Below are 26460 nucleotides of genomic sequence, written 5' to 3'. Positions count from 1 at the left end.
ATCAGTGAACCAAGTGGTTACAGCTACACTTACAAGTTTGGTAAATGTGATGAGGAAGACTTATTCTAATGGATAACACGGTGTGTGTGTGTGTGTGTGTGTGTGTGTGTGTGTGTGTGTGTGTGTACGGGTGCACGTGCACATGCGCGCGCTTGCTGTGCAATTTAGATTATCTGCTCTTTAAAATGATGCATAATTTCCAACTTCCATCAATAGAGAAAAATGAGAGCTAACTTTCCATTCACTCTGCCCTATAGAGTTTGAAATACTTGACTTATTGCCATCGTACCCCAAATGTGTTTGGAGCCAAATTAATAGGGAGAAAAGCCATTAGTTCACTTAGGAAACCTTTAACTCGCAAGTGTCAGAGAACTGCTTGGCTTCTAACATTATTTTCTTTAGCATAATCAATTTCCTTTCCAAAGGAACCTCAAATAAGAAAGCAATATACAGCGGAAAAAGTACTTTTAGAGAAACAAACATTTTTAAAGGTCATGAAACTAAAGCTTTGTGTTGAATTTTTTTCTATGAAATGGAGAGATAACTGTTAGGGTCAGGCTAACTCCTCTGAAACTCCCAGAAAGGGAATTCTTATTCCCTCTAGGCATACAATAATGTTTTGTTTTTCTAAGGTATATTTTAAAAGGATGCCAGTTTAGCAAAAATTCTAGGCACATCTGATTTGGACATGAGACCTTACACATTAGTCATCAACAGACAATGGATTAAAACCTTTATCGGGTTATAAAATGTGAAGTATTCTGAAAGCCTTTGGTATTAGTGTATTTAGTGGAAAATAATTAAAAGAATGCCAATGTTTTCATAAAAATAAATTTTGTGATATGTTTACATGTATCCTTTTGTGTACACATAGACACACACACACACAGGCAATGGAATTAGAATTCTGATAGCTATTTTTCTCAAAATTTAAACCATCATCCATTAATATTTTGAAGCAATTCCTAGTCTATTTCTAGTTTGAGCTGAGTCCATCATAAAAACACTGTGAGAAAGGAAACAAACTGCATAGATTCCATTTGGCAAATCAGGGGCCTGTAGATCTGACTGTGGTTCAGCCTCTGGCGCCATCAGTTGGGCTCAAAATCAAAAGCTGTGGAAGGAGGTAATTAGCAGGCATTCTAGACCACTCAGCTGGCATCAGCTGGCTTCTTATAGCCACTGGGAAAGTGGGTGGGAAGGGGTTCAGAAATATTCTCTAAAATAATATTGTTCCTTTAGAATACATGATTGCAATTACAGGGCTATTTTTATGGAGAAAAAGTTAACTTTGATTAACGTTCATATTGACTTATTTGTTAAGGTGTCAATATTCAATTAGGAAGTTCAGCTACTAGCAAGGACAATCGTTAGTGTCATATACAATAAGAACACGAGAGTAGAAGTCAACATCATCTAACCAACACACAAAGGTAAAAAGGTAAGGTCACCTGGGCATAGCGACCGCCACCAATTCTTGGTGAAAAGGGGTGCAATTCCCCATTTCATTAATTCCTGCAGAAATTAAACCAAGGAGAGGCATTTTGCCAAAGCAATGAAAATATAATTATGCAGGTCACATTCAGAGGATAGAGTCCTCTGAATCTTGCCTGATCAGGCTGTTGATTTCTTAAACGTGAGTGTTAAACGGAAAGAAATTGGCTACGTTCAAGCCACTCGTTTTGGCTATAGACGTGATTATTTACAGATGAAGGTGAAGCAGCCCTGAAGTGAACAGAATATCGGAAGACTGTGTTCCAAATTGACCAGCTGAAGGAAAGTTTATATTTTAAGAAAACAATCACTTGGTCAGTGACTCATGGGGAAAGAATTCTTAAGCTTTCTTCAGGGAAACCCCAGTAAATAACATGTGTAATAAAATGGAGATGGTGTTGTCTGTTTTGTTGGGCCGTTCAGTCCACATAACAAACCTTTTGGCAAAAAAAGGAACATTCTGAACCCGATTCTCTCTGGGAAACCCCTAAACAGCAAGAACTACTGTGGCTTCCTTACAGTTTTACAGAATATTTTGTATCTCAGACTTGCATGTGAAATAAAAACTTGGAAGAAATGTGGAAAAAAATCTGCTTTTTGTTATAGGGTTGAGGATTTTTCAGTTGGTTGCTTCCATGATTCACACTGCACTCCACTGCTCTGAAACTCAAAACCACATATCATAAAAAGCAGCACTGGCTCGAGTTAATTCTTCCTGCTTTGTCCCTAGGAGAACCAAAAGCTCGAAGTGTGGCCCACATGACACACAAGAGAAATGAATGAAAAATTCTCGGCCTGCTTCAATTTCCTGGAATATGGTGTAAATCATGTGCTTTAAAAGAGATCTGGAGTTCTACTTTTTTCTTTTCTAACGTGGGGTTTAACTGACATAATCTATAACAGTTTCAGTTCCTCTCTTTTTAATTAGCAAAAGCTTTTGGAATTTTGTTGTTTTTGGTCTCTAAGAACATTGTGCAAGGGAAAAAACAAGGTTGAACAAAATAAAATGTGTTTCTAAATGATTAAAGAAAACCCTGTCTGTTGGGGATAGGAATGGTCAAAGTTCTCTATTCCCCAACCCCCTGCCCAGAATGCTTTGTTCAAGCCACATGGTGTCTAATCAGCATGTCTTTAGATTATTTTATGTTAATTAAAATTATGGTTAGTTTCGGAGGTTAATGTATACATGTGCATGTGGCTTCAAAGGCTTCCCAAATTACTGGCTGAGCTCCCTTGCCTTGGGCAGGCCTGATCTGTGATAAAACTGACCACATTAAACCAAGTTTATTGCTGTGGAGTTTTTTAACTCAATGTAGAAAATACATTTTGCAGGTCTCTTAAAGAATTTCCTTTGAAACCACTCTCTCAGGATCTCAAAAGAGGAAAAGGGGAAGCAAATAAGAAGAAATGTAAATGAAAAGAACAAAGGAATTGGCTCATATCAGGAAACAAAACCAAACAGCTTTACAGATTACTGAGAGGCAACAAATGAAGCACAGAACAAGACTGTAATAGATCACAACTTCTACCACATGCTTGCTTTTATTTTTAACTAGAGAAATGTTGCAATGCATTGATTGAGTGAGAGGAAACCCTACCCCCCCAAACAATGAGAAATGGTTAATACTATATATTCTAATTTATTTTTCACTTTTTGTCACACAGATGGTAAAACTCATGCCAAGTGCTCAATGTTTATCAGAGACTGTAATTAGGAAAAGCTCCTAAGAGCGGTCAGCATAAGCCTTAATGGTCATAGCTGCAGAGAAGCCCAGTGGGAGTTGGGCAGGGGACCTGTATGGGAGATGGGAACAAACAAACAGAAGTTGGGACCAGCAATGGGGACAGAGTGGTGCTTCCTCTGAGAAGAGGAGACTGTCAACCCACAACTTATAATATAAGGAAATGTGTCAACCTAGATCTGATTCTGATGACATACTGAATTCCCAGAATAAATCTAACCCCAAAGATTTGGAAGGGGCGTCTTTTTCATTTACATCATCATCTATTCCTTAAGACTCTTCTTGGTTCAGGCCCTCCCACCCTCTCTCCTTGACTACTATGAGAATCTCCTGATGGCTCTCCTGGCTCCCATTAAATTTATCCTTCACACTGCTGCTAGACTAAACAGTCTAAAACACCACTCTGACCTTTCATAGCTTCTCGATGGCACAGGATGAAGTACATTATCCTCAGTGACTTGATCCCCTGCCCGCTGTGAGAGCATCAGTCCCGCCACGCCTGACCTCAACAGTTAGGTGTTGCCCATCAGGATGCCTTCCCCTCCCATCCCAAAGATTACTGGGCACTCCTTAGGAGCCACTGAACCCTGAATATACCTTTTATCACCCTCTATTGTAAGTTTCTGTCAGATAGTGAGCTCCTTAAGGAGAGAACTCATGGACCTAGTAATTTTTGTATTCTTGACACCTGGTAAGTGCTCGATAAAGGTTTAGTGAACTGAACTGATGTGAAATGAGAGAAACAATAAATCACATCAAACTACAACAGACAGGACAAGCAGGAATGATGCATAAAAGAAGGCTGGCTCTCAGGTTGCCCTCACCTATCAGACACTAGGAAGTTACCTGGGGAAATCTAGGCAAGTACACTGGCTCCCTAAAGTTAGGGGGAAGATTCAGGAAGCTATTGCCTTGAAATATGGCTGAACACCAAGTGTTTGCTGTACCTCTGGGTGCTTTGACTCCTAAGCATAGCATGCAAAGACTACTTCAGACTGCAGTACTTTGATGGAGCAGATAACCTGCCAGGCCAGGGCACCATTCGTTTCTCAGCAGATGACAATCTAATGCTAACAACAGGTCAAGGGCAAGAGTGATTGGCAGAGGTGAAGTTCTAAGGCAATATAAGCCACTGCAAATGTCTAGAAACAGATTGGTGGAAACATAGATGGAAATAGATAATACAGTTTGACTTAACATTTTCAAGAATAGCATCACCCTGTCCTTGTCTTTCAAGGGCAGCAAATTCAAACTTTCAATACTGTCAGAAGTCAGGAAGGAAATTTATTTAAAGGTAGACTCCAAAGTGATACCAAGAACGGAATAGTCTTTTACACATTGAAAAGGAACAACTTAACAACCAAAATATTTCGTGACCAGAGGTTATTCTCAACTCTCCTTTGAAATCAATCAAACTTTATTTTCTATTTAGAAAAACAAGTGTCAATGAACATCATGGGCAAACTTGGCAGGGTACAAAGTGTGGAAATCACCAAAGAGGGAAAATGTGGACATACCTTTTCACAAGTTAATATTATTTAGCAGAACAGTTCTAATAAGCAAAAGGTAAAAGAAAGAAAAAACGAAATCTATAAACCTGTACAAATAAACTTTCTGCTGTTTATGTGTGTCAAGTTCAGATCCACTTTCACTCTGGACTTAAAACCAAAATGAAGTACTAGTTATACACGTTGGCTCATCTGGAAAACTCCCTGGAAATTTTCAGAGCTTCTTAGCACAGAAGTACAAAGAGATATGGTAATGACTTCCCTGAACAAACAAATATACAGAAAAGAGTGAGCTAGTTTGAGCTCTCAGGCACACCCGGTGGCGGCTCTGATCCTGCGCCATGAAGAAATGTATTGGGCCTCTCTAGATCTTCCTTCCAGTCTGGGGACTGCCAACGGTCATTTTCAATGAGGAAAAGTAATAATTCCTCACCATCAGTGTCAGAGCTGTGAACAGAATCCATTCATAGCCTCTCTAGCTACTGGCAAACTGATTTGCTATTGCTCACAGCTGACAGGGACTTGGGATGGGGTGTGATGAGAAAGCTGAATTTCTGGTAAACCTGGGCTTAGGGCATATGATTCTTAACATTGCATCAATATACCTCACAGTAAAATCAAAGGCTATGAGTGTAAAAATCTTCCTCGATGTGACAGAAGGGAATTATTAATAGTGTTTGCACCTTGCACTATGGCTGCTGTTAGTACCTACAGTAGTAATTCTAAAACTTTAGATGCTATAAAATTACCCTGGCAGTTTATTTAAAATGCATATTCCCAGGTGGCATCCTCAAATATTCAAATTCAGAAGACTTGGGAGTGGCCCAGGAGTTTGCATTTTTAATAAGAAACTTGGGTGTGCCTGGTGCAGGCCAGATGGACCATGCTGAGAAACCCTGAGTCAGAGGCCACTCCTAGTACTGCTGCCTATTCTGCAACAGTGTTCCCCGTCAAACAAGATGATGACAAGTGTTGTTTTAAAAAATGGGGGGGGGGGGAGGTTATTTGATAAGTTCAAGAATTGCAGTGAAGCACATTTACATGTTTCTTTATTCCAGGACTCTCAAATTTTAAAAAATGCTAATGTACTCTGTGTCTCACCAGAAGAGAGACAAAGAATACTATGTAACCAAAATATTTTTGATCATCAGAACACTTCCTTCTCCTTTAAATAGGCTGAGCATACTTTGGGAAATGCTGCTATTCAATATATAGAACTTTCATGTAAGAATACATAAAAGCAGAGAACTACTGAGTAGGATAATCTGTAATAACTAGACAGAGATGGTTTATAGTCGGGCATGTGAGAATACCGTGGAGCAAAGATGAGGCTATGAACAAATTCTGAAGGTAAAAGCCAAGCAGTAGCTCAGCAATAGTAGCCCAATTGATGCTTTTCAGGGCGTTAGCAATAGTAAGCCTTTGGTAAATAAGCTTGGAAAAGGGATGATATTTGGAGAAAGAGGATGGTATTGGGAGTCAGCGCAACTACTGGGTCCAGAACCATAGCACTTTAACAAAGCTTAAAAAACCATGTGAGTACAAAAAACAATATCGAAGACAGCCAACACCTTTTGAGAATTGACTTTATTCCTGGCACTGTTCTACATACATCACAAGTATTATTAGCTCACTTGGTCGTTGTGAGGTAGAGATTTTCATCAAGCTCCACTTAACAAATGAAGAGAGAGGCTCTGAGTAGCTTGCACAAAGTCACCCCACTATTAAGTGGCAGAACTGGGATTTCAGCTCACACTGGAGCTTTAAAACTCTGCACTTCTTTGTTGCCCTAATCAGGAGGGTCAATAGGTTTGCAGTTAAAGGAAACTATTTGAGAAGAAGGGATTTTTTTTTTTTAAGTGAAAGGCAGATGATCAAATTGGCAAGGATTAAATATGAAGGTAAAAGAAAATTGTAATACTCATTGTAGTTTACGGTTAGGTGAGATGTTAGGAATGTGAATCACTCTAGCTTTGAGGAAAGTAATCAAAAACTCTGTAATTATTCATTCCCTTTGATACCAGTTCTACTTCTACAAGTCTACCCTAAGGAAGTAATCAGAAATGAATATGAGGAATCATGCACTAAGATGTTTACTCTAAATTTACATACAATAATAAAAATTATATTGAAATTGAGTATGTACATCAGAAGGTTCATGAACTCTAAATTCAAAACTGGGTTTGAATTAAATCCTGACTCCTTCACTTATTAGATATGTGATCTTTGGCTAGTTTGCAAACTTAACTAAGCCTCATGTTCTTCATCTCTAGAATGGAGAAGATAGTGTTTACTTTACAGCAGGGATTCTCAACAGCAGTACTATTGACATTTTAAGCAGGATAATTCTTTGTTGTAGAGGGCTGTCCTGTGCCTTATAGGATGTTTAGTAGCATCCCTGGCCTCTACCCACTAGATGCCAGTAGCACCCCCCAACCCAGCTGTGACAGTCACAAATGTCTCTAGACCTTGCCAAATGCCCCCAGCTGAGAAGCACTGCCTTACAGGACTGTTGGGAGGATTAAATGAGCTAATTTAAAGATATCTAGTGGCGAAGGGAAAGAAAGAAATACAGTTTTTGAATGGGGAACCAGGTAGAAGAAAGAAAAGTCTATATATCTATAGACAAAGACATAGATAGAGATTATCTATCTATCTATCTATCTATCTATCTATCTATCTATCTATCTATCTATCTATCGAAGAAAAAGCCAGTAGGAGAGAGAATAAAAATCCAAGACATGGAAATAACTGATAAAGCAAAGCCCCAAATATATGCTGAAGAGATGGCCTTGTCAAAGAAGAGGAACATCCTCTGACCTGGGAGTACAAAAAGAAAGGATGAAGAAATGAAAGAATCCTGAGGATTTTCCTTTTCATAGTAATGCTATTATCCCCATTTAGAGAAAAATTAAGACATAAAAAGTTCCCTTTCTCAGGGTACAAAATATGTTGATAGAGTTGGGAATAAAACACAATTAACTTATACATACTGGAAAAAAAACCTTAGTAATTTATTTCATTAGCATTTTATTGTGCTTAGCCCTGAAGAATGAGGTGTATAAATAGTCTGGCAAAGTAAAAATTTTAATGTACATGGGAGTAATTTCAGGTGAATGAATCATGGTGACAAAGCTAATGGCTAGAGGTTTTGGAAGCTACTTCTGTCTGTCATTACCCTTTCTTATCTATTCTTTCTTTTTCCCTCCTTTGCACTTTCACCTACTTCTTCCCTCAAAACTCTATGTCTAAGGTCACAGTGTGTGGCTTCTTTCTTCCATCATTTATGTCCATTCATTGAATCATTGCACAAATATTTACTCACTACTTATTATGTCCCAAGTTCTAGGGATATAGTAAGTTAACAGAACCACAGAGGGGATCTTGTCTTCATAGAGTCTGAAGTACAGTTAAGAAGACAGACAATAAACAAATAATAAACCAATAAATGTAACAGGAGAATATCACACAAATCAACCAATATACAAAATGCTGTTCTGCCAAATTTCTGCCTAATGTTCCCTGTCTAGTACTTAAAATTTAAATACTGCTTTTTCACGATTTGGGAGGCCTTTCTATTTAGTAAGCAGTTGTAATACACTGTCTTTGTTAAAGAACTATTCCTGGACCACAACCACCATGTCATTATGTCATTTTATAGAATCCAAGCTGAAATTAATTAATTAATTTTACTTTTTGTTCATGCCACGAGGCATGTGGGATCTTAGTTCCCTGACCAGGGATCGAACCTGCCCCCTGCACTGGAAGCACGTAGTCTTAACCACTGGACCGCCAGGGAAGTCCCCAAGCTGAAATTTATATGTCTGCCACTCTCTGATGTGACATTTGTATTCTACAAATCCATAATACTATAATCTTTATACTTCTGTCCCTCTGTAATTCATTATAACTATAACCCTCTCAGCACTTCACATGAATTGGAAATGTAAAATTGTTAATAGCCTTCATAAAACTTGGCTTCTATAACTGACTTCAGTAATTTTGTCACATTTTAAGAAAATCAAAGTATCAAAGTTATGCTTCAATGCTTGACAAACTCTACCTTTATATGGGCTGAGCAAATTTATATGACTGGCTTTATCTTTGGGTCTGGATGTCGCCATCTTAAAGTGACTTAAAAAAATCTTTATTGGCAGACAATACATTCCATACCTTACCCCAAAAAAGCTTCTGCTTACAATCCATGAGTTGGATTGTTGGACCACGTGGAAAGGGAAGAATAAGCTTAGGGTAAAACATTAGAAACGTTTTTCTTGATAAAGACTCAGATTTTTAACCATACTTTATTGAGTCTCTTTTTATGTCTCGTTCTAATGCTCAAATATAGAAAGATTTTGACTTTTTTTTCCTGTTTTCATGGAATTCCAGTTTTGAAATAGGCTTTTAGTGGTAGCACATAAAAGTTACCCAAATTTTAAAAAATTGGGCTTTTCTTTTTGTTTGTTTTTAAAATTTTATTCATTTATTTATTGGCTGTTTGGGGTCTTCATTGCTGCACGTAGGCTTTCTCTAGTTGCAGTGAGCAGGGGGCTACGCTTCATTGCTGTGTGTGGGCTTCTTATTGTGGTAGCTTCTCTTGTTGTGGAGCACGGATTCTAGGAGTACGGGCTTCAGTAGTTGTGGCACACGGGTTCTAGAGCACTGGCTCAGCAGTTGTGGCGCACAGGCTTAGTTGCTCCGCGGCATGTGGGATCTTCCCGGACCAGGGCTCGAACCCGTGTCCCCTGCATTGGCAGGCAGACTCTTAACCACTGAGCCAGTGGGGAAGTCCCGGGCTTTTTTTATTTAATGAAAGACATATGTTCACAAAAAAGTTCTGGTGAAGGCAATTCTTCGTAACACTCACAGTCCTTGACCTCATACCACTTGTCTAGGTATACAAGCTTAAGTTCGAAAATCTTTTCAGTTATTGTCATACTTTCTAAGGCAACCTATCAAATCAAAGGGTAAGGAATATTTTTCATATGAAGCAGATACTGCTGAAGCATAATGGGAAGTGTAAAGTGCTTATAAACCAGAGTTTGTAGTCTGAACAGATTCCAGTTCTTCAACAAATTTTAGATGAATTTGACTCAGTTAATGAAGGTTATAGGTCCAAATCTTCATAGGCTAAATTGGGTATGAGAGGTCCTTGCATACTTATTTCAAGCTAGGTCAGGGTTTATCAACTTCAACACAATTGACACGTATGACTAAATAATTCTTTATTGAGGAGGCTATCCTGTAAATAATAGGATATTGGCTTCCACCCACTAGATTTCAGAAGTATCTCCCCAGTCCAACAATCAAAAATGTCTCCAGACACTGTCAAATGTCCCCGGGGAGCAAAATCACCCCTAGTTGAGAACGACTGATCTAAGTGGAAAGACTACTTTTTTCCAACTTCTTACTTGAGGGAATAACTGCAGTGACAGAAAAATTTCAACAGGCCGATCCTTTTTTTAAAGCTCTATTTTGCTCCTTGTATCAAATCGTCATTTTTTTTTTGCCCAATTCCTTGAAGTGTCACTAATTCTTCTTTTGAAGCCATGTGACACAAAATGAGAAAATTTGAGACTAATGGCTAATTACTTCAAAGAGGAAAATGAAAATGTCCAAATTAGAACTTTTCTTCAATTAAAACTTGGTCAATAATAATTTTTGCTGAAGAACGTGTGCTGTCGTTATGTAAAGGTGGTCTTTAGTGTTCCATTTTGCGTTATATCCCCCAATAACACTAGCCTTTTCTATTTTAGGGATGATTCAATTAGTTGGCATATAATTGAATATATCTTCTAAATTCTTATTTAAATACTATTCTGTTTTCATTTTAGAACTTTTACTAGATTCTGCTTATCCCAATAATTAAGGGAAATGCATTCCTAATTCTGGACTAAAATAGCATGTAGCAAGTTGAAGCAAACAAAATGCAAATGCTTTAGAAAAAGAACATAGTTTTAAGTTAAAATATGTTAGTCCTATTTATCATTTCTTAAAAACTAGAGTCCTGAGTGACTTATTTTAGGTTTTGTTCTGGGATAATTGCCTACCTGCTCCATCCATTCAGAATGCTTAATTTTTAATATGCAAGTATATGGCTTCCATGTAGTAATTATCATTACCAACTGGGTTCAGGCATACGCTCACCTGGCCTTCTTCTAGCTTCCTACAAATTGCCTCATACTCACTCGCTCAGTCTACCTAAAAGTTACTGCTCTCTCCCCAACTTCCCCCCATATACTTTCTGTATAAATTTTTTTCTTATCTTATTGTATTTCTAAGTTTATAAAGATAATACATGAGTGTTGTAACAAGTTAATATATGGATGTCTAAAGAAGTTAAAAATAATTCCTGGGCTTCCCTAGTGGCTCAGTGGTTGAGAGTCTGCCTGCCGATGCAGGGGACACAGGTTCGTGCCCCGGTCCGGGAAGATCCCACATGCTGCGGAGCGGCTGGGCCCGTGAGCCATGGCTGCTGAGCCTGCGCGTCTGGAGCCTGTACTCCGCAACGGGAGAGGTCACAACAGTGAGAGGCCCGCGTACCGCAAAAATAAAAAAATAAAATAAAATAAAATATATATAATTCCTAACTTTTCTCCAAACCCATTTCCTACACCTTTCTCTATGCTCTTATAAACACATACAGAAACGTGTATGTGTACGTACGTACGCACACACACACACACACACACACACACACACACACACATGTTCTTTCTCAGTTTCCTTTACTGATTTCTCCTCTTCTGTTATCTTTCTAAAGAATAGATAATTCTGTCCTCAGCTCTGTTCTTTTTGCTTCTATACTTTGCTTCTTTCTCCTTAGGTGCCAAGATTTTAAATATCTAACAACTCCGAAATCTCTGTCTAAAGGCCTCTCCTCTGAGCTTAGATTTATATATTTAACTGCCTAAAAGACATCTCCATTGGGATGTTTAAATAGACATTCAAATATTTGATTCTCCCCTCCAAGATACCTGGTAAGATGGTACTTCCTGTCCATTTGAATTTAGGTGTGGCCATGTGGCTTGCTTTGGACAATGAAAAGAGTACAGAAATTACATGTCACATTCAGATAGAAGCATTAACAGTCAGTGTATGACTCTCCACTCTCCATGGTGATCAGTAATAATCCTATCAGCTTGAGTCCTGAAGTGGGAATAACAAGGAACAGAGTCCCAGGCAGCTTGAGATGCACATGCAGCATGAGCAAGAAATAAATTTTGTAGTTTGCAGCCACCAGATTTTGTGGAGTGTTTGTTGCAGCAGTATAACTTAACCTATCCTGACTAACCACCGATGTGTACTAGGATCCCAAATTCAACATAGTCAGAATGAAACGACCCACTCCATTTTCTCCTTTCCCCATCTTACTCATTTTATTAAATGGCACTAACACACACCCATCATCCAAGATCCAATAATCTTTTTTTATTTTACTCTTTCTCTCACTTTCCAAATCCAATCCATCAGTAAATCTTAAAGGTGTGGCTCTACTACTAAAATATATCCCAAATCCAACTACTTCTCACTATTGCCACTACTGTGACCCTAACCCAAGCCATCATCATCTCTCCTCTGCACTGACTCAGCAGCCTCCCCATTTTCCCTCTAAACACCAATTCTCTCTCTCATCTTTATTAGTTTTTTCTTATTGATTTCTTAGAACTCTTTAATTTTGGCAAAGGTATTAATTCTTTACCTTCCATATGTGTTGCAAATGTTTTCTCCAATTTTAACTTTTTTTTTTTTACCCTGTTTATTTTTTAGAGTCAGATTAAGTCACTGGCTTTTATTACCATCAGCCTTAGTCTCTTTGTGCTTAAATATGGTACAGAGGGACTAGATACTTTATACCTCTAAACCTTTCAGTTCTTGTTCAAATTGGAGGTGTCTGGTAGGGAGCTACCAACACAGAGTAAATATTCAAAGGTCAACATAACTCTCTGAAACCAAAAGGATGATTTTCCCCCTCAGGGGGAGTATTTCTTAGTAGGGACTCTAATGCTAATCCTAGTACTTCAACTGTCATCTGTTTTTCAATTTTCAGATGATACATTTTGTTACATAAATGAATGGATTCAAGGCAAATGAATCAACTTTTAAATTTAAAATTTACAGAATTCTTTTCATTAGCCTAATATAATATGTTTTCATCTTTAAATCTCAATTAGATTTTTTTAAATAGCGGAGGATCAAGGGCCAGATATTAGGCCATGGAATGGCTGATAATCCTTAGATAATATACATTATTTGTACATTATGCACAACTCAGTCATAGACGGCAATAGTGCTGACAGTTACAAAACTGCAACTTCAGGAAGAATGATTGGTCCAGGAGGATGGGAAGGCTGGATACTATGAATTTGAGCATTTGAAACAATGACATTATTTGAGACTCATAGGCAACGGGGCGGGGAGGAGGGGGGCAGATGTGGGCGTTCAGAGACTCATAACATGGTCCTTCAACAATATGTTAATTCAGTGAGGAAAACAACATATTTGCACAGGCAGGGGAAAGGAGCTGACAAAATCTGTGTATTAATTAAAAATAAATAAATAAACAAGATTATATAATTATGCCAAGTTTGTAGTCTTAGATGATTAATTTCCACTATTTATTTATATTATCTTTTACTTTCCTGTAAAGTTTAATCCATTTATGTAATATATCTCTCCTTCTGAATACTATTTTCATCATTTTATATTTGTTTCTTCCTCACCATCCTCCATTTAAATATCTTCCTCTTTTTCATTTTTTCTGTGTGTTTTAAAATCTTTTTTTGAAAATTGCACAAAAGACAGTTATTAAGAAAATGACATGGGAACAAAATTTAAAATTGCCCATACAATTAACATTTTGGTGTGTATCTTCTCAGGATTTCTGTGTGTAAATATATATACATATAAATATCATCCTCTACAAAATTTTAAGGCAAAAATGGGATTATGTTATCTGTGGTGATTTTTTTCAGTTAATTTATCATGAAAATTCCATTGCAATTGATATATTTATATCTTTATGTACATATATAAAATATATATCTTTAGTTTTCAAAATTTGCTTCATAGCATTTCATTGATGTACCACACTCTACTTAACCAGTTATTTATGATGGATATTGATACAGTTTTTAAACATTGGTAATTATGAAAAATGTTTCCAAATAATTTTTGAACAAATACCTTTGCACAACTATCAAATTATTTGATAAAAATAAATTTTTAGAAGTGGAATGGCTTGGCCAAAAGGTTGGCACATAACCAAGGCATTTGATGCATGTCACCAAACTGGTCACCCTCCAGGAAGGCTGTGTGTATACCCTGCCACATGTAGCAGTACATAAGAAGGACAGCTTCCTCATTACCACCTATCATGACCGTTCTTTCACATTTCTTATGATCTGAAGCTCAAAAATGATGTTTGGGGCTTCCCTGGTGGTGCAGTGGTTAAGAATCCACCTGCCAATGCAGGGGACACGGGTTCGAGCCCTGGTCCAGGAAGATCCCACATGCCAAGGAGCAACTAAGCCCGTGTGCCCCAACTACTGAGCCTGCGCTCTAGAGCCTGTGAGTCAAAACTACTGAGCCCACGTGCCCCAACTACTGAAGCCCGTGCGCCTAGAGCTTGTGTTCTGCAACAAGAGAAGCTACTGCAATGAGAAGCCCGCGCACCGCAACGAAGACCCAATGCAGCCAAAAATAAATAAATAATTATTTTTAAAAAAAGGATGTCTGGACAGCTATTTTAATTTACAATTCCTGGTTGCTAGTGAAATTGAAACTTTTTCCCATCTAGTTATCAGTCTTTTTACTTTCTGTTTTTTGGTCTTAAATGATTATGTCTATTGATTGGCTGGTTTTTGTTATGTTTTAAATGAACTGAATAGAAACAATTCTATTTTGAGGACATTTAATCCTTTGTATGTCATACATACTGCAAATATTTTATGAATTTGTCATTTGCCTTTTAACTGTTTACTATCTTTTGTCCCATACAAAAGCTTTAAATTTGCATGTAGTTTAAGTTTGCATTTTTTTCCTATTTTCTAATTCATTATTTTTTACTTTAATCATTAATTTCTTTCTTTCCTTAGTTTTTTTCTCTCCTTCCGACCTTTTTTTTTTTTTTTTTTTTTGCGGTACGCGGGCCTCTCACTGTTGTGGCCTCTCCCGTTGCGGAGCACAGGCTACAGACGTGCAGGCTCAGCGGCCATGGTTCACAGGCCCAGCCGCTCCACGGCATGTGGGATCTTCCCGGACCGGTCCGTGTTCCCTGCATCGGCAGGCGGACTCAACCACTGCGCCACCAGGGAAGCCCCCTTCCGACCTTTTAAATTTATTTACTTCTATTAAAATAAGAATTCTATTTAAAGTTATTGATTTTTCTCTGTGAATAACACTGGGTATATTTTATAATATTTCCTGTATAGTATTTTCACTGTTATTATATTTCAAATAGTCTGTAAATTAAGCATTGATTTCCATTTGGATCCATTCTTGGAGTGTATTTTTTCATTTCTAAGTAGATAGGTTTTCACATTTAAAGTTTGCTATGTAGGGCTTCCCTGGTGGTGCAGTGGTTAAGAATCTGCCTGCCAATGCAGGGGACACGGGTTCGAGCCCTGGTCCAGGAAAATGCCACATGCCACAGAGCAACTAAGCCCGTGCTTCACAACAAGAGAAGCCACCACAATGAGAAGCCTGTGCACCACAATGAAGAGTAGCCCCCATTCACTGCAACTAGAGAAAGCCGGCGTGCAGCAACGAAGACCCAGGGCAGACAAAAACAAATACGTTTACAAAAAAAATAAAGTTTGCTATGTGTCTCTAGTTTTCTAAAGCTTATTAGATATCCAATATTAATATATATTTTAAATATACACATACATATCTTTTGAATCCACCTTTTTTCTTATACCAATCACATTTTTTTTTCCATTTTTTTTTGCCCAGCTGATCTGGTAAAGATAGGGAGAAGGATTTTAAACTCTCATAACTACAGTGATTCTGTATGATTTCACTGTACATTGTGATAACATTTCTATAAATTAACAAAAGAAATAAATTTCTACTTTTTGATTAAAAATGCTTCTGTGAGGGCTTAAATTTCAAAATAAAACTTATCACAATGAAACTTCTAAAATCATACTTGATGACAACATGTTTTCAGAACAGAATCATAAAGAATTCCTTTTATTTTGGGGCAGCGTTAAACCAATTCCTTTGAAAAATGTCATAGGGCATACAAAAAGATGTCTAAAATTTTGTGAGAAAAAATACATCAAAAAAGCTACGACATAAGACATCATTATTCTCTTATTTCTCATTAACTAGAGGGAAGTCATTTCTTTTTAGATACAATAGGGAAAATAAAAATATAAAACAAGCCCCAAACATCCTTCAGAGGTCCCTGTCCTATCACCCACTGTGAGCTTTCTAAACAGCAGATCAATTCTTGCTTCCTTATAGTCTATTTGGCAAGATTCATAAATTTGGGAACACAATATAGATTCCACCTCATTTATCAAAGCTTTTTGCCTTCAATTGAACTATCCTTTTTTTCCAACTGTTTAAAATTAAAGTTGGGGGTTCAAAAACTAAGCATTCATTAGCAACACTCTTTTAAGACTGGTTTGCCAAAAAAGAACCAAAGGTTTATTGGTGTTGCAGTGATTGAAACAGACAATTCATTTTTATATGTACATAGAACTAAAATAATACTTTAAGGCTAGTGAGTTTTCATCCTTTCTTTTAAATTTAATGGTATTCTTATTAGTTTATGCATAAATTAAGGGAACCAGATGGGCTCTCCTTAAATCCCAGGGAAATACATTCACTAAACTTCTTTAGGAAAATCAAGGAAAGAATGTACATTATTCAAAGAAAATAAATAACCCTAATGGAGTTGACTATACCTAAACTACATACAATGTTCTTTCAGTCATTTTAACTACAAGAGAGGAAATATATTGGGTTGGCCAAAAAGTTCGTTTGGGTTTTTCCATAAGATGTTATACCTTCTGACACTGTACCGTCTGCTCCTTCATCTACTAAGATTTTAACACACAACACCAATAAGACATTTCCAGGTTTGATGATGGATTTTCAGTGCCTGCTTATACTCTCTCACATATGACCAATTTAGGAGTTAAAGATCTGGCATAAGAGGCAAAACAAATTGACATGGATTTAACATCTGTGTTCTTCAGTGTAATATATTTTGGTGACATTAGATTTGGCACACTCTGTCTTTGCAAATGATGGCCAGAATCCAATGGATTACCAAATCAGCACTTTAGGTAATAACTATTTTTCCCACTAATGGAGACTGACAATGCACACTTGTCTTGCTGAATGTGTTAGAAAATTACTAGACAAAGTGTTTTTTAAATGTTGTTTAAACAGGTGTTCAAATCAGATTTTCTTTCCTTCTTTCCTTAAATATCAAAGCCCTCAACTCTCTATAAATTATTGCATTTAACCTAACTAGAACTTAGTAAAAGCTTAGTTATTTTTATTTATTTATTTTTTTGCGGTACGCGGGCCTCTCACCGTCGCGGCCTCTCCCGCTGCGGAACACAGGCTCCGGTCGCGCAGGCTCAGCGGCCATGGCTCACGGGCCCAGCCGCTCCGCGGCATGTGGGATCCTCCCGGACCGGGGCACGAACCCGTGTCCCCTGCATCGGCAGGCGGACTCTCAACCACTGCGCCACCAGGGAAGCCCAAAGCTTAGTTATTTTTAACATGGCATGTTTTTAACATGTTTTAGCATGTTTCAGTTCTATTTCTCCTTTTCAAATGCTCCTTCTCTCCAGTCAAGGCAGTCAACTTCATATTTTTGCTGGGGGCCATACAAGAATCCTTTAGTTTTTAAAACTAAAGTTTTTAGACTGAAATTAAGTAAGGTGATAGTAAATTTCTCTTTTAAATGTAATAAAAGATTCATAAGAGAGTAAATGTAGCATTTCTGTATAACTTAAAATTTTTTGAAGTATTCATTTCTGAACCTAGGGTTCTTTTCAGTTTTCATTTGTGTTTCTGTATCAACATCATTAAGAAATTTGAGAGTTTTTATTATAGTATTTTATTCTTTATATTTTAAGGGCTTTTTCTACCTTCAATTTGCCTAATATATCAAAGATACTTACCTGAAACTCAAAGTCTTTAACAAAAACATAACACTAAATGTTTATTAAATTTCTAGACATGCCCACCAAGCAAGGGCATCAAATTAAAGAAGGAAATTAAATGTCTTCTCTCTAGGACAAAGCATGGAGATTACTTTTTACCTGAAGGCCTCAGTTCTGAAAATGACATTCTGATTTACATTTGTGTTTAACCAACCAACCAACCAAACAAACAAACAAAAAAAGACCCAAACCTCCCTGTTACTGTATTATATTTGTTCACATTTCCCAAACTGATTCAGGGAGTCCTAGATTATAGTCTTACTATGGAAGACACTGACTTGGAATCCAAGATCTAGGGAAACCCCTCTAAGGAGGATATAGACTCTACCCGAAGCAACTTAGGATATCACTATGCCAATAGAAAAACATTTTCAAAGGAAAAATAAGTAATGGGCCTGGAAGGAAAAATTTTCCTGAGCAACTGTGAGCTCCTCACAAAAGGAAAATTTGCTTTTTAAGGACAAATAAAATATATACAATTGTTCAAGGAAGAATGTGACCCTTGGTGTTTTGCCCCATCATGCATTTATAATATAAATCTGTGTGTCTCTTGTAGAAGTTTTTTCTTTCTGGGAGTTTAGAGAATTAGCTCCCACACTCTAAGCATAATCTAAAGGTGGATGAAGCAGATCAATTTAGCTGTCATTGAGAAAATGAATAGTAGGGTTGCTCCATATACCTTATATGTGTGTGTATGTATATGTGTGTATGTGCACTATACTTAATGTATGTAGCAAGATGAATCCATTCATCCTGCTCATCTAAAGAAACATTAATTGAGCAGGCTTCATTCTCTTTAGTGTCTGGTTGGTTATCATAAATAATGAAATACCATTCACTAAATAAACAATTAGCCTTTGTGAGTCTGAAATGAGTCACCTTTTATAGCTGGCTCATGTATATGGCAGGCAACCAGTCAGGTATGTTGCCTTGGGGACAACTCAGACAAGCATTCTAGCATGAGAGGGAAAAGTGAATCTCATATTCTCCTTTTGAAGACTCCAGATCTATACTCTGGAGACAGCACAGCTTGTATTCCAGTGTTTTCCATTTATACTGAAATTCTAAGCTAAAGGAAAAATAGCATGCAGATGTGCTCCTTGTGATTTGAAGAGGCTCTTTTGTGCCAGAGTCCATGGTCAGTGTAATGATCATATTTTAAAAGTATTAGCCTTCTATTTTTTCACAAACTATTACTTATTCATAATATAACTAACTATAACTAACTATAACATAATATAACTAACTATAACTATAACTAAATAACTAAGAATTAAGGCATAGGGGCAATAAACATCAGCCCCTCCAAAGCAGCTGCTCTTTAATTAAAAATCAAAACAGTTAAGTACCTGCATCTTTGGCACTCTTCAACCAACACTCTAACTGGCACCCAAATATCTCCCACAGCATTGTACCAAGTGTTTACACTGCAGACGGGGGCTCCAGGTGCCAGGAGACCCTGGAAGGCCTTCTGCATCATCTGAGAGGTGGCCTTGAGGAGCAGCAGCTTAGAATGTTTGAGTTTTATTGCTCATTGTATAATTATTTGAAAAATCAGTAAATTCTGTTAAACTGAACATTTTATTACCCAGAAGAACTTGACCAAGCAAGACACAACAAATGGATGACTCCTATTATGAAGAAGAGTTTTCTTTGGGGAATTTTACAAATGCTTTTAAGTCATCAATGAATCACTAGTGAAAGAAGCAAATCATAAATGCTTTTTGAATGGCCTAAGGGTTGGCACCTCCCTAAAATGTCAGCAGCTGATTCCTTGATCCCCAGCATGTATAGGCTTGCTGTTAGTGCACTCACATAGCTCAGGCTATTTAAACGATTAAGAGATGCAGCACATGCAATTCTAGACAGCGACTCAGTGTAACCTAAGTGACCAGGATCAGAGATACTTACTATTCAAGAATCAAAATACATTATATGGTATAAGAACTAAAATTTTGTCCAAATGTTTTCTCCAACAGTGGTATATTAGTTAGAAATATTATCTTTTACTTTGTAGAATAAATCTTTAATTGATTTCATAAGTTACCTTCTGTTTTAAAAAGTAAACTATTAGTGGGCTGAGTTTGCCCCTCTGGTCCTTCACAAATGTCTATCTTGTAGTTTTCTTATATTATTTTTAACTTTATTAAATATTATTACTTGGGTCATAAGCAATTATAGCAAGATATAAATTTATAAAGTGACACATTTTCAATACCAACCATCTCTATCACCTTATTCCACAATAGCACATTCCATCAAATTAAACTCCAAGATTTCCCACATTTGTTTTAAATTCTATATGTATGGCTTATGAATAGCAATTTTGATGAATTCCAGCTGGTTTAAATATGCAGGCAGACCCTTTATAACAGAATCCTTTCAATTCTTATTGTATTCAATGAGGCCTATTTTAAGTGGGCCACCTGGTAGGATAAAGCACTAATAATTCTCCACAGAAAAAAAAAGAAAAACAAATCACCCTGCTAAACTTAAGACCATCTTCCCCAACTACATTACTATTACATACCTAATATAAGTGAGAAGTAGTTCTAATCTTCTGGAAAAGTTGAATTAAAGTTTTAACAATCTAGCCACCCTATGAACTACTAAATTACTCATTTACCTATTATAACAACATTAAAATAATTTCCACCATTTGTGTGCGTTGCCTGGTTTCACAAATCTATCATACACATTTCAGTCTCCCCCTCCGTTCCCCACACCCTCCTGTTTCCATCCAGCTGGAATACATCAAGGGTGCAGAAGCCAAGGCAAATGTTGACCCCACCCTCCTCCATCCATTTTAAGGCACCTTCGAAGCCAGAGCACTGATCTAGCTCAGTTTCACCAGCAAAGCCAGCCATCCCGCTATTTAAGACACCAGTTTGGGGTTTTTATAGCTACACATTAACATGAGAGCTTTGATTTTTGGTCAAAAACTTCAGCTGCACTGAGTTTCATCAGACTGTCTTCCCCTTTCTGCAGAAGAGTCCTCATTATTAAATCTTCATAATCTTTGCTCTCAGTGTTGCTCTCTTTCCTTAGAATAACAACCTCTCTGAACTGTCCAATAACCAACCCTGAGGAACATAATATTTCCCTTCCGAAAGGTCAAAAATGAACAGCCATGATGGTAGTCCAAGCTCTGTTTTCTCTGACATTTGCACACCCTCTGTGCACTGTCACAGACATTGGTCATTTCAAAGTGCACAGAAACACTCTCGCCAAGGCACATGAGGGAGGGGAGTGGGGGTTGGAGAGAGAGGAGCTGCAGTAGGACAAAGAACTTACTTTGTTGTTCCCCTGTGCATGTAGCCGCAAGGAAAAAGAAACAAAAAAGAAATATGTTAAACATAAATTTATTTTAAAATCATGAGATTTTTCATGCTAGAGCAAAATCCAAACAAATAACTTAGCTATTCACTGACATCCCATTCATACACATACGGCGCCCAAAGCTCATGGACAAGTCAGAGATTCTGCTTATATTAAGTGAAATCATACATTTATAACAGTAGAAAATTATGACAGAGATTTCCCCCTTTCTTTCTACTTGAAATACTTGAAGTATGGGAACCTGGCCAAAAAGCATTGGTTTGAATTGGTAATAAGTGAACTGTTAGCATGAAAGGCAAAGTATTTAGTATGTCAGATTGCCCTTTCCTGACAGCCCCTCCTCCAACGTGCCAAGCAGTGGAAAATTTCATCAGCCAATGCATTTTTAAACAAACACTGCATCCTTGGTTTCAAAGAAGGTAGGGGAAAAAAAAAAATGAGTAGAGGAAAAGAGTGGGTGGCTCTGGGGAGACAGGGTAAGCAGACCAAGTTACGACCTCCATCTGTACCATTCCTTTACTTCGTAAATTATGACTTTTGTCTTGGGTTGGCATGGGAAGCGAAAACTGTATAGTGGGGATGCAGCCAAAATAAACACTGGTCCACATTCAAGAAAATGGGTCTGGAAAGGTTAGTCACAAAAATGTAGTCATTTCTAAAAGGGACACTCTGGATAGAGACACAGAGAGCCGCCAGCCACAGGCGGCAGGCAAATGGCTCTCCTGTTTCAAACTGGAGCTGCAGGAGTATGATTTATATCAAACAATTTAACTCACATATGGCTTAAAAAAATAAAACGGTGATTCATTACTCCCAGGGCAGCCCGAGTCCTCGCAAGGTCAGATCCTGTGAGGGAGACGTGATGGGATATGGGCAGGGAACAGATCTGAACTCTTTTCACAAGGGGCCCAGAAGGAATTTCTCTCTCCGCTGAGATGCAGAGTGGAAGAGAGCTGCAACTGAAGTGTGTGCATCTGTGGAGGAGCCTGAGCACGGGTGGAGTAACAGGTTGAGCTGGAGATCTGGCATTTAGTTTTAAGAGAGGAAGTGTGTGCGGGGAAGTAATACATACAAAAATTTTCTGGAGAGCAGTAAGGGAACCATCACAGGAGAGTATATTTTCTGGAAAACAATGCCAATTGGTGACTGGGGAAATGTCTAATTCAAGGACCATCGAGGCCATCATATTTAATAAAAGCATAAATTTAAAGACACTGGTAAAATAGTGTAGAGAAGCTTCTTGACATTGTGAGTTGCCGTGATATAACCGTTAACATCACTGGCTTACGTGAGACATAAATAACAGTACAAGAATGAATGAAATCGGGGGAAAAAGAGTCTTTTGTAAAAGAATATGCCAGTGGTTCAATAAGGCAATAAAGATCCCCAAAGAGAATTTTATCAGGAGTAAAATATTTTTTAGAGAATAATGGGACCTCGGTTCTCCAAAGAAGTGCAGTATTGCTGAAAATACCTCAAACAGATGGGGTTTATTGCATTCCACAGCAGTGCAGCTTTTGATCTACCAAATAAGTTTCAGGAGTTCAACCAAGTATTTTTGCACATTAGGGAATGACTGGCTTCCCTGCTCGGTGGCAGATGGTTCTGTTTGTAGTGGCAACAGTGATGTCACAGAGTAGGGGGCCTTAATCCTTAAATATGAGAAACATACAAGTGGAGGACGTGGTGTGGCTTTGCGATTTCTTGTTTCCTTCAATCATTTCCCAATTGTCTACTCTGAGTGAGGCATAACAGTCATGACTGGTGAATTGTAAATTCTCTATAATTCCTCCACTACTCTGTATGGCAGCATTTATATTTAGAAAGTACCTCCACTGAAGAAAAACTAAACTCTTTGAAATTGGTCATGGAGCTGCTCTAATTTCTGTGGGAAGCACTGTTGGATAAGCTAAGAATAAAGTTATGTACAGCTGGACTAACATGGGCATTTTCTGTCTTGTACAAAAGACTGCTGAGTAAATGCATGGGAGTGGTCATCACCATATTAATAAATATTTATGGGGGTCTGTGTCCATCCCTCTTCTCCCCTATTTGTCATTTGCCACAGAGAAAAGTTCAGTTGCAGAGTCTATCCAAAAGGACTTTCTGATGTCCCTAAGAGACTTCATTACGCGATGGTTTCAACCTCCAAGGCAGTCCTTAAAAGCATGAATTATGACTGGGAGAGTCCTGGGAGAGTCCTGAATTCAGAGGTATAGTGAAGTTCCAGGGTGCTTCACTTTCTACTGTCATTTTTCACCTCTTAAATCATATACTAGAGGGGAGGACCATCTATCTAGATAGCTAAAAAAAAAACCCTTGTGAAAAGTTCTGAGGTATACGACTTAACAAATACGCAAAACTGAATTTGCACCAAATTTATTTCAGGGCATGCACAGATTTGCAAGCTGCTTTTTTCGGATAGCCAGTTAACCAGCAGCTGAGGGTAGGCTTGTGGATTCTCACTTACCCTGACAGCCTCTATGGCTCACTCCTGACTAACTGATGGAGCCTTTGAGGCCAGCCTGTCCACAGGGCAGCAATTTGGTACCCTGAGACAACAGTTGGGGAAATTCTCCCCAGATCTCACTGATAGTTTCCAAAGAAAAGGTAACTACTAAACTGAGAATTATAGCTTCATGGACACATTAATGATAGTCAATCACAATAATAAAGGCTACATAGCATTGAAGGCTTTCATCCAGTTGCAGGCACTGAGCTAGATGTGATGTGCAACAGTATTCATTTAGTCCCATAAAATCACTCAGAGGAAGAGATTATTATTTTGTGTTTAAAAAAAGAATAAACAACTAGAGAGTGAAGTAAGTTGCCTGAGCCACACGGCACATAAATGGAAGGGTCGGGATTCCAACGCGAGTGGATTTGACTTAAAGTCTACTTAACTTCAACGCACACAGAATGTTCCAAAGAATTTGGAATTCATTCATGTTTATATATAAATTAAGTTTTACTGTGAGCTGACAAAACTGTGTCAGAAAAATCAGTCATTTGTTATACCACATTCTTTAGATATTTAATTAAATTTGCACTTATTTGTGTTCACACTTAGAGGAAAAATTTGTGTACATGTGTCATAAAATATATTAAAAGTTTTAAAATTATGACTTGCCTAGCTATTGACACACACACACACACACACACACACACACACACACACGCTTTTTGATGCTTCTTAATTTTGAGGGGGAAATGGTGTGGAGCAAGAAAGGGAATAAAGTTTTGGGTACAGAGGTTAGTTATAAACTTAGCAGAGGAACTCAGTTTCAGGGGGACTTGGTTTCAGTCCCCACTCCTGTTTCAACTTTCCCCAAATCCTTGAGGGAACATCTCATCAGTAAAAAACAAAACCAGAAAACTATTAATTAATTCAATTAGAAGCATCTTTACTTTGAAACTGTGTAAAATCCTACACACTTATTTAACAATTTTATACTGACTATAATTTCAAGTTAATGGCCAAAGGAAATAGAAATAAAAAATAAAATTCTGCCTAATCCAAATTCAGATTTAAATATATTTAAAAAGTATTCTGGCTGCTCAGAAAGCTCAGGTGATGGTAGAGTGCCAGAGTTGTGGCTCAGAGATGCTGAGTTCACTGAGTAAGTCAGTGGCATAATGGGAAACAAAATTCAGGACTCCTCATTTCCATTTTAGGGCCACATACTATTACAATACAATGCTCAGATAAGAAGTCTACATTTAGCATTAGATCCAGAAAGTTTAAGAGAATGAAGGTAATTAGAAAATGCACATGGGAATATAGTTGGGCTGTTGTACTTTATATAGCTATCCACTATAGTTTTTTTAAATCACACCGTAGAGTGGTTATTTATTTGCATCTCTCTCTTCCACTAGACTTGGAACTCCTATAAAGTAAGAATTGCTTCCTTTTTAATCTTTGAATCTTTAGAGTCCATCATAATAGTGATAGATGAAGGTAAGGAAGGAGGTGGGAGAAGACGGTGGAAGGGAAGGAAGGAAAGAAGAAAAATTTGTAGAAAACTCCAAGAGAAATGACCTAAGAGACAGAAGGAACAAGGTAGCAGAACACTGTGATATGAGTGACATAAAAACATTCCACCACATGGACACGACAGAAAAAGATATGATGAGGATAAACATGTTATAAAAAAGTATGCAAACTTAGTTTGGACAAAAAAATTATCCAAAATGTCAATTCATTCAAATTTGGGTTATAGCTATTTACCTAACTGAAGCCAAACTTACACAATTTAGAAAAATGACCTATGTAGAATTTTTCCCAGTTAAAATAGAGATGTCTCGTGTAGAGTTAAAATAGAGATGTTTCATGTAGAAAGCAGAACTTTATCTAGACTCATATCCATGTATGACACATAAATGTTTCATTATTAGGGTAGGGATTGACTGATTTGCTGTTGACTCAATGGTTTATTGATACAAAAACAAAAACACCAGAAGTCCTAAAAATTTACTTGGAAAGAGACATCTGCTATTAGGTTACTCTGACTTCTTCATCAAATCTTTCTAAATTAGGAATAACTCTACCTAAAAGTATCGCTTCCCCCAAACCTAAGAGTGTTCACGAAATGCAATGTTTAGATAAGCATTCTACTTAGATTGCTTTCAGTAGTTAGCTTCCATTTAAACATCTGAAAGTCAAGCAATAGTGTAATATAACCTGCAGAACTACATGGTGCATAAGAAATGCAAATATTGTTTATGATGAAAACTGAGAAAAGCGATGCTCATGGCACACTGCCAAGTTTAATTTCCTGTCATGTCTTTGGCATGTAGTAAAAAGCCCCTTTGTCTCCATTTTCCAAGCAATTGTACAAAATGTATGTTAATAAGCAAATAAAAATGATGTGAAAAGAATCAAAAACAGTTTGTGTAGGACAACTCTAGATTTGCTTCAAATTGAGCAGCCTAATAAAAATAAATAGCAAATATCTCATTGAGCATCTTCTTTTGTGTAGAGCTATGGATACATGAAAATTCAGATTTATAAAAAGAGTTCACAGAGGGATGGGTAATTTTGCTTTTCCAAGACAGTTTTTTGCTCACAAGAGATGCATTACATAATATTTTTTAAAATAGCAAACTTGTGTAGTGCATTTAAAATAAGTTTAGTTGACAAAATTATGATGTAAGAAAACATTTTCACAAACATTACAGTTCCTT

General features: G+C 37.4%; 1 protein-coding gene across 7 annotated transcripts in view; it reads right to left on the bottom strand.

Annotated features, from left to right (window-relative positions):
• DNM3 (dynamin 3) overlaps positions 1–26460 on the bottom strand; it is a 574033-nt gene that overhangs the window by 72547 nt on the left and 475026 nt on the right. Inside the window, exon 17 of one of the 7 annotated variants that reach the window (XM_065883152.1) lies at positions 21232–21243. The exons of the other annotated variants lie outside the window; for them this stretch is intronic. Within the exon in view, the coding sequence (XP_065739224.1) occupies positions 21232–21243 (12 nt within the window). The remainder of the gene's footprint in view (positions 1–21231; positions 21244–26460) is intronic. 7 annotated transcript variants of the gene reach the window in all.

This window comes from Phocoena phocoena, chromosome 1, assembly GCF_963924675.1.
Source record: "Phocoena phocoena chromosome 1, mPhoPho1.1, whole genome shotgun sequence".
In the NCBI taxonomy this organism is placed as follows: Eukaryota; Metazoa; Chordata; class Mammalia; order Artiodactyla; family Phocoenidae; genus Phocoena; species Phocoena phocoena.
Note: the sequence above shows the minus strand (reverse complement) of the source record. Positions and strands in the feature narration are given on the sequence as shown.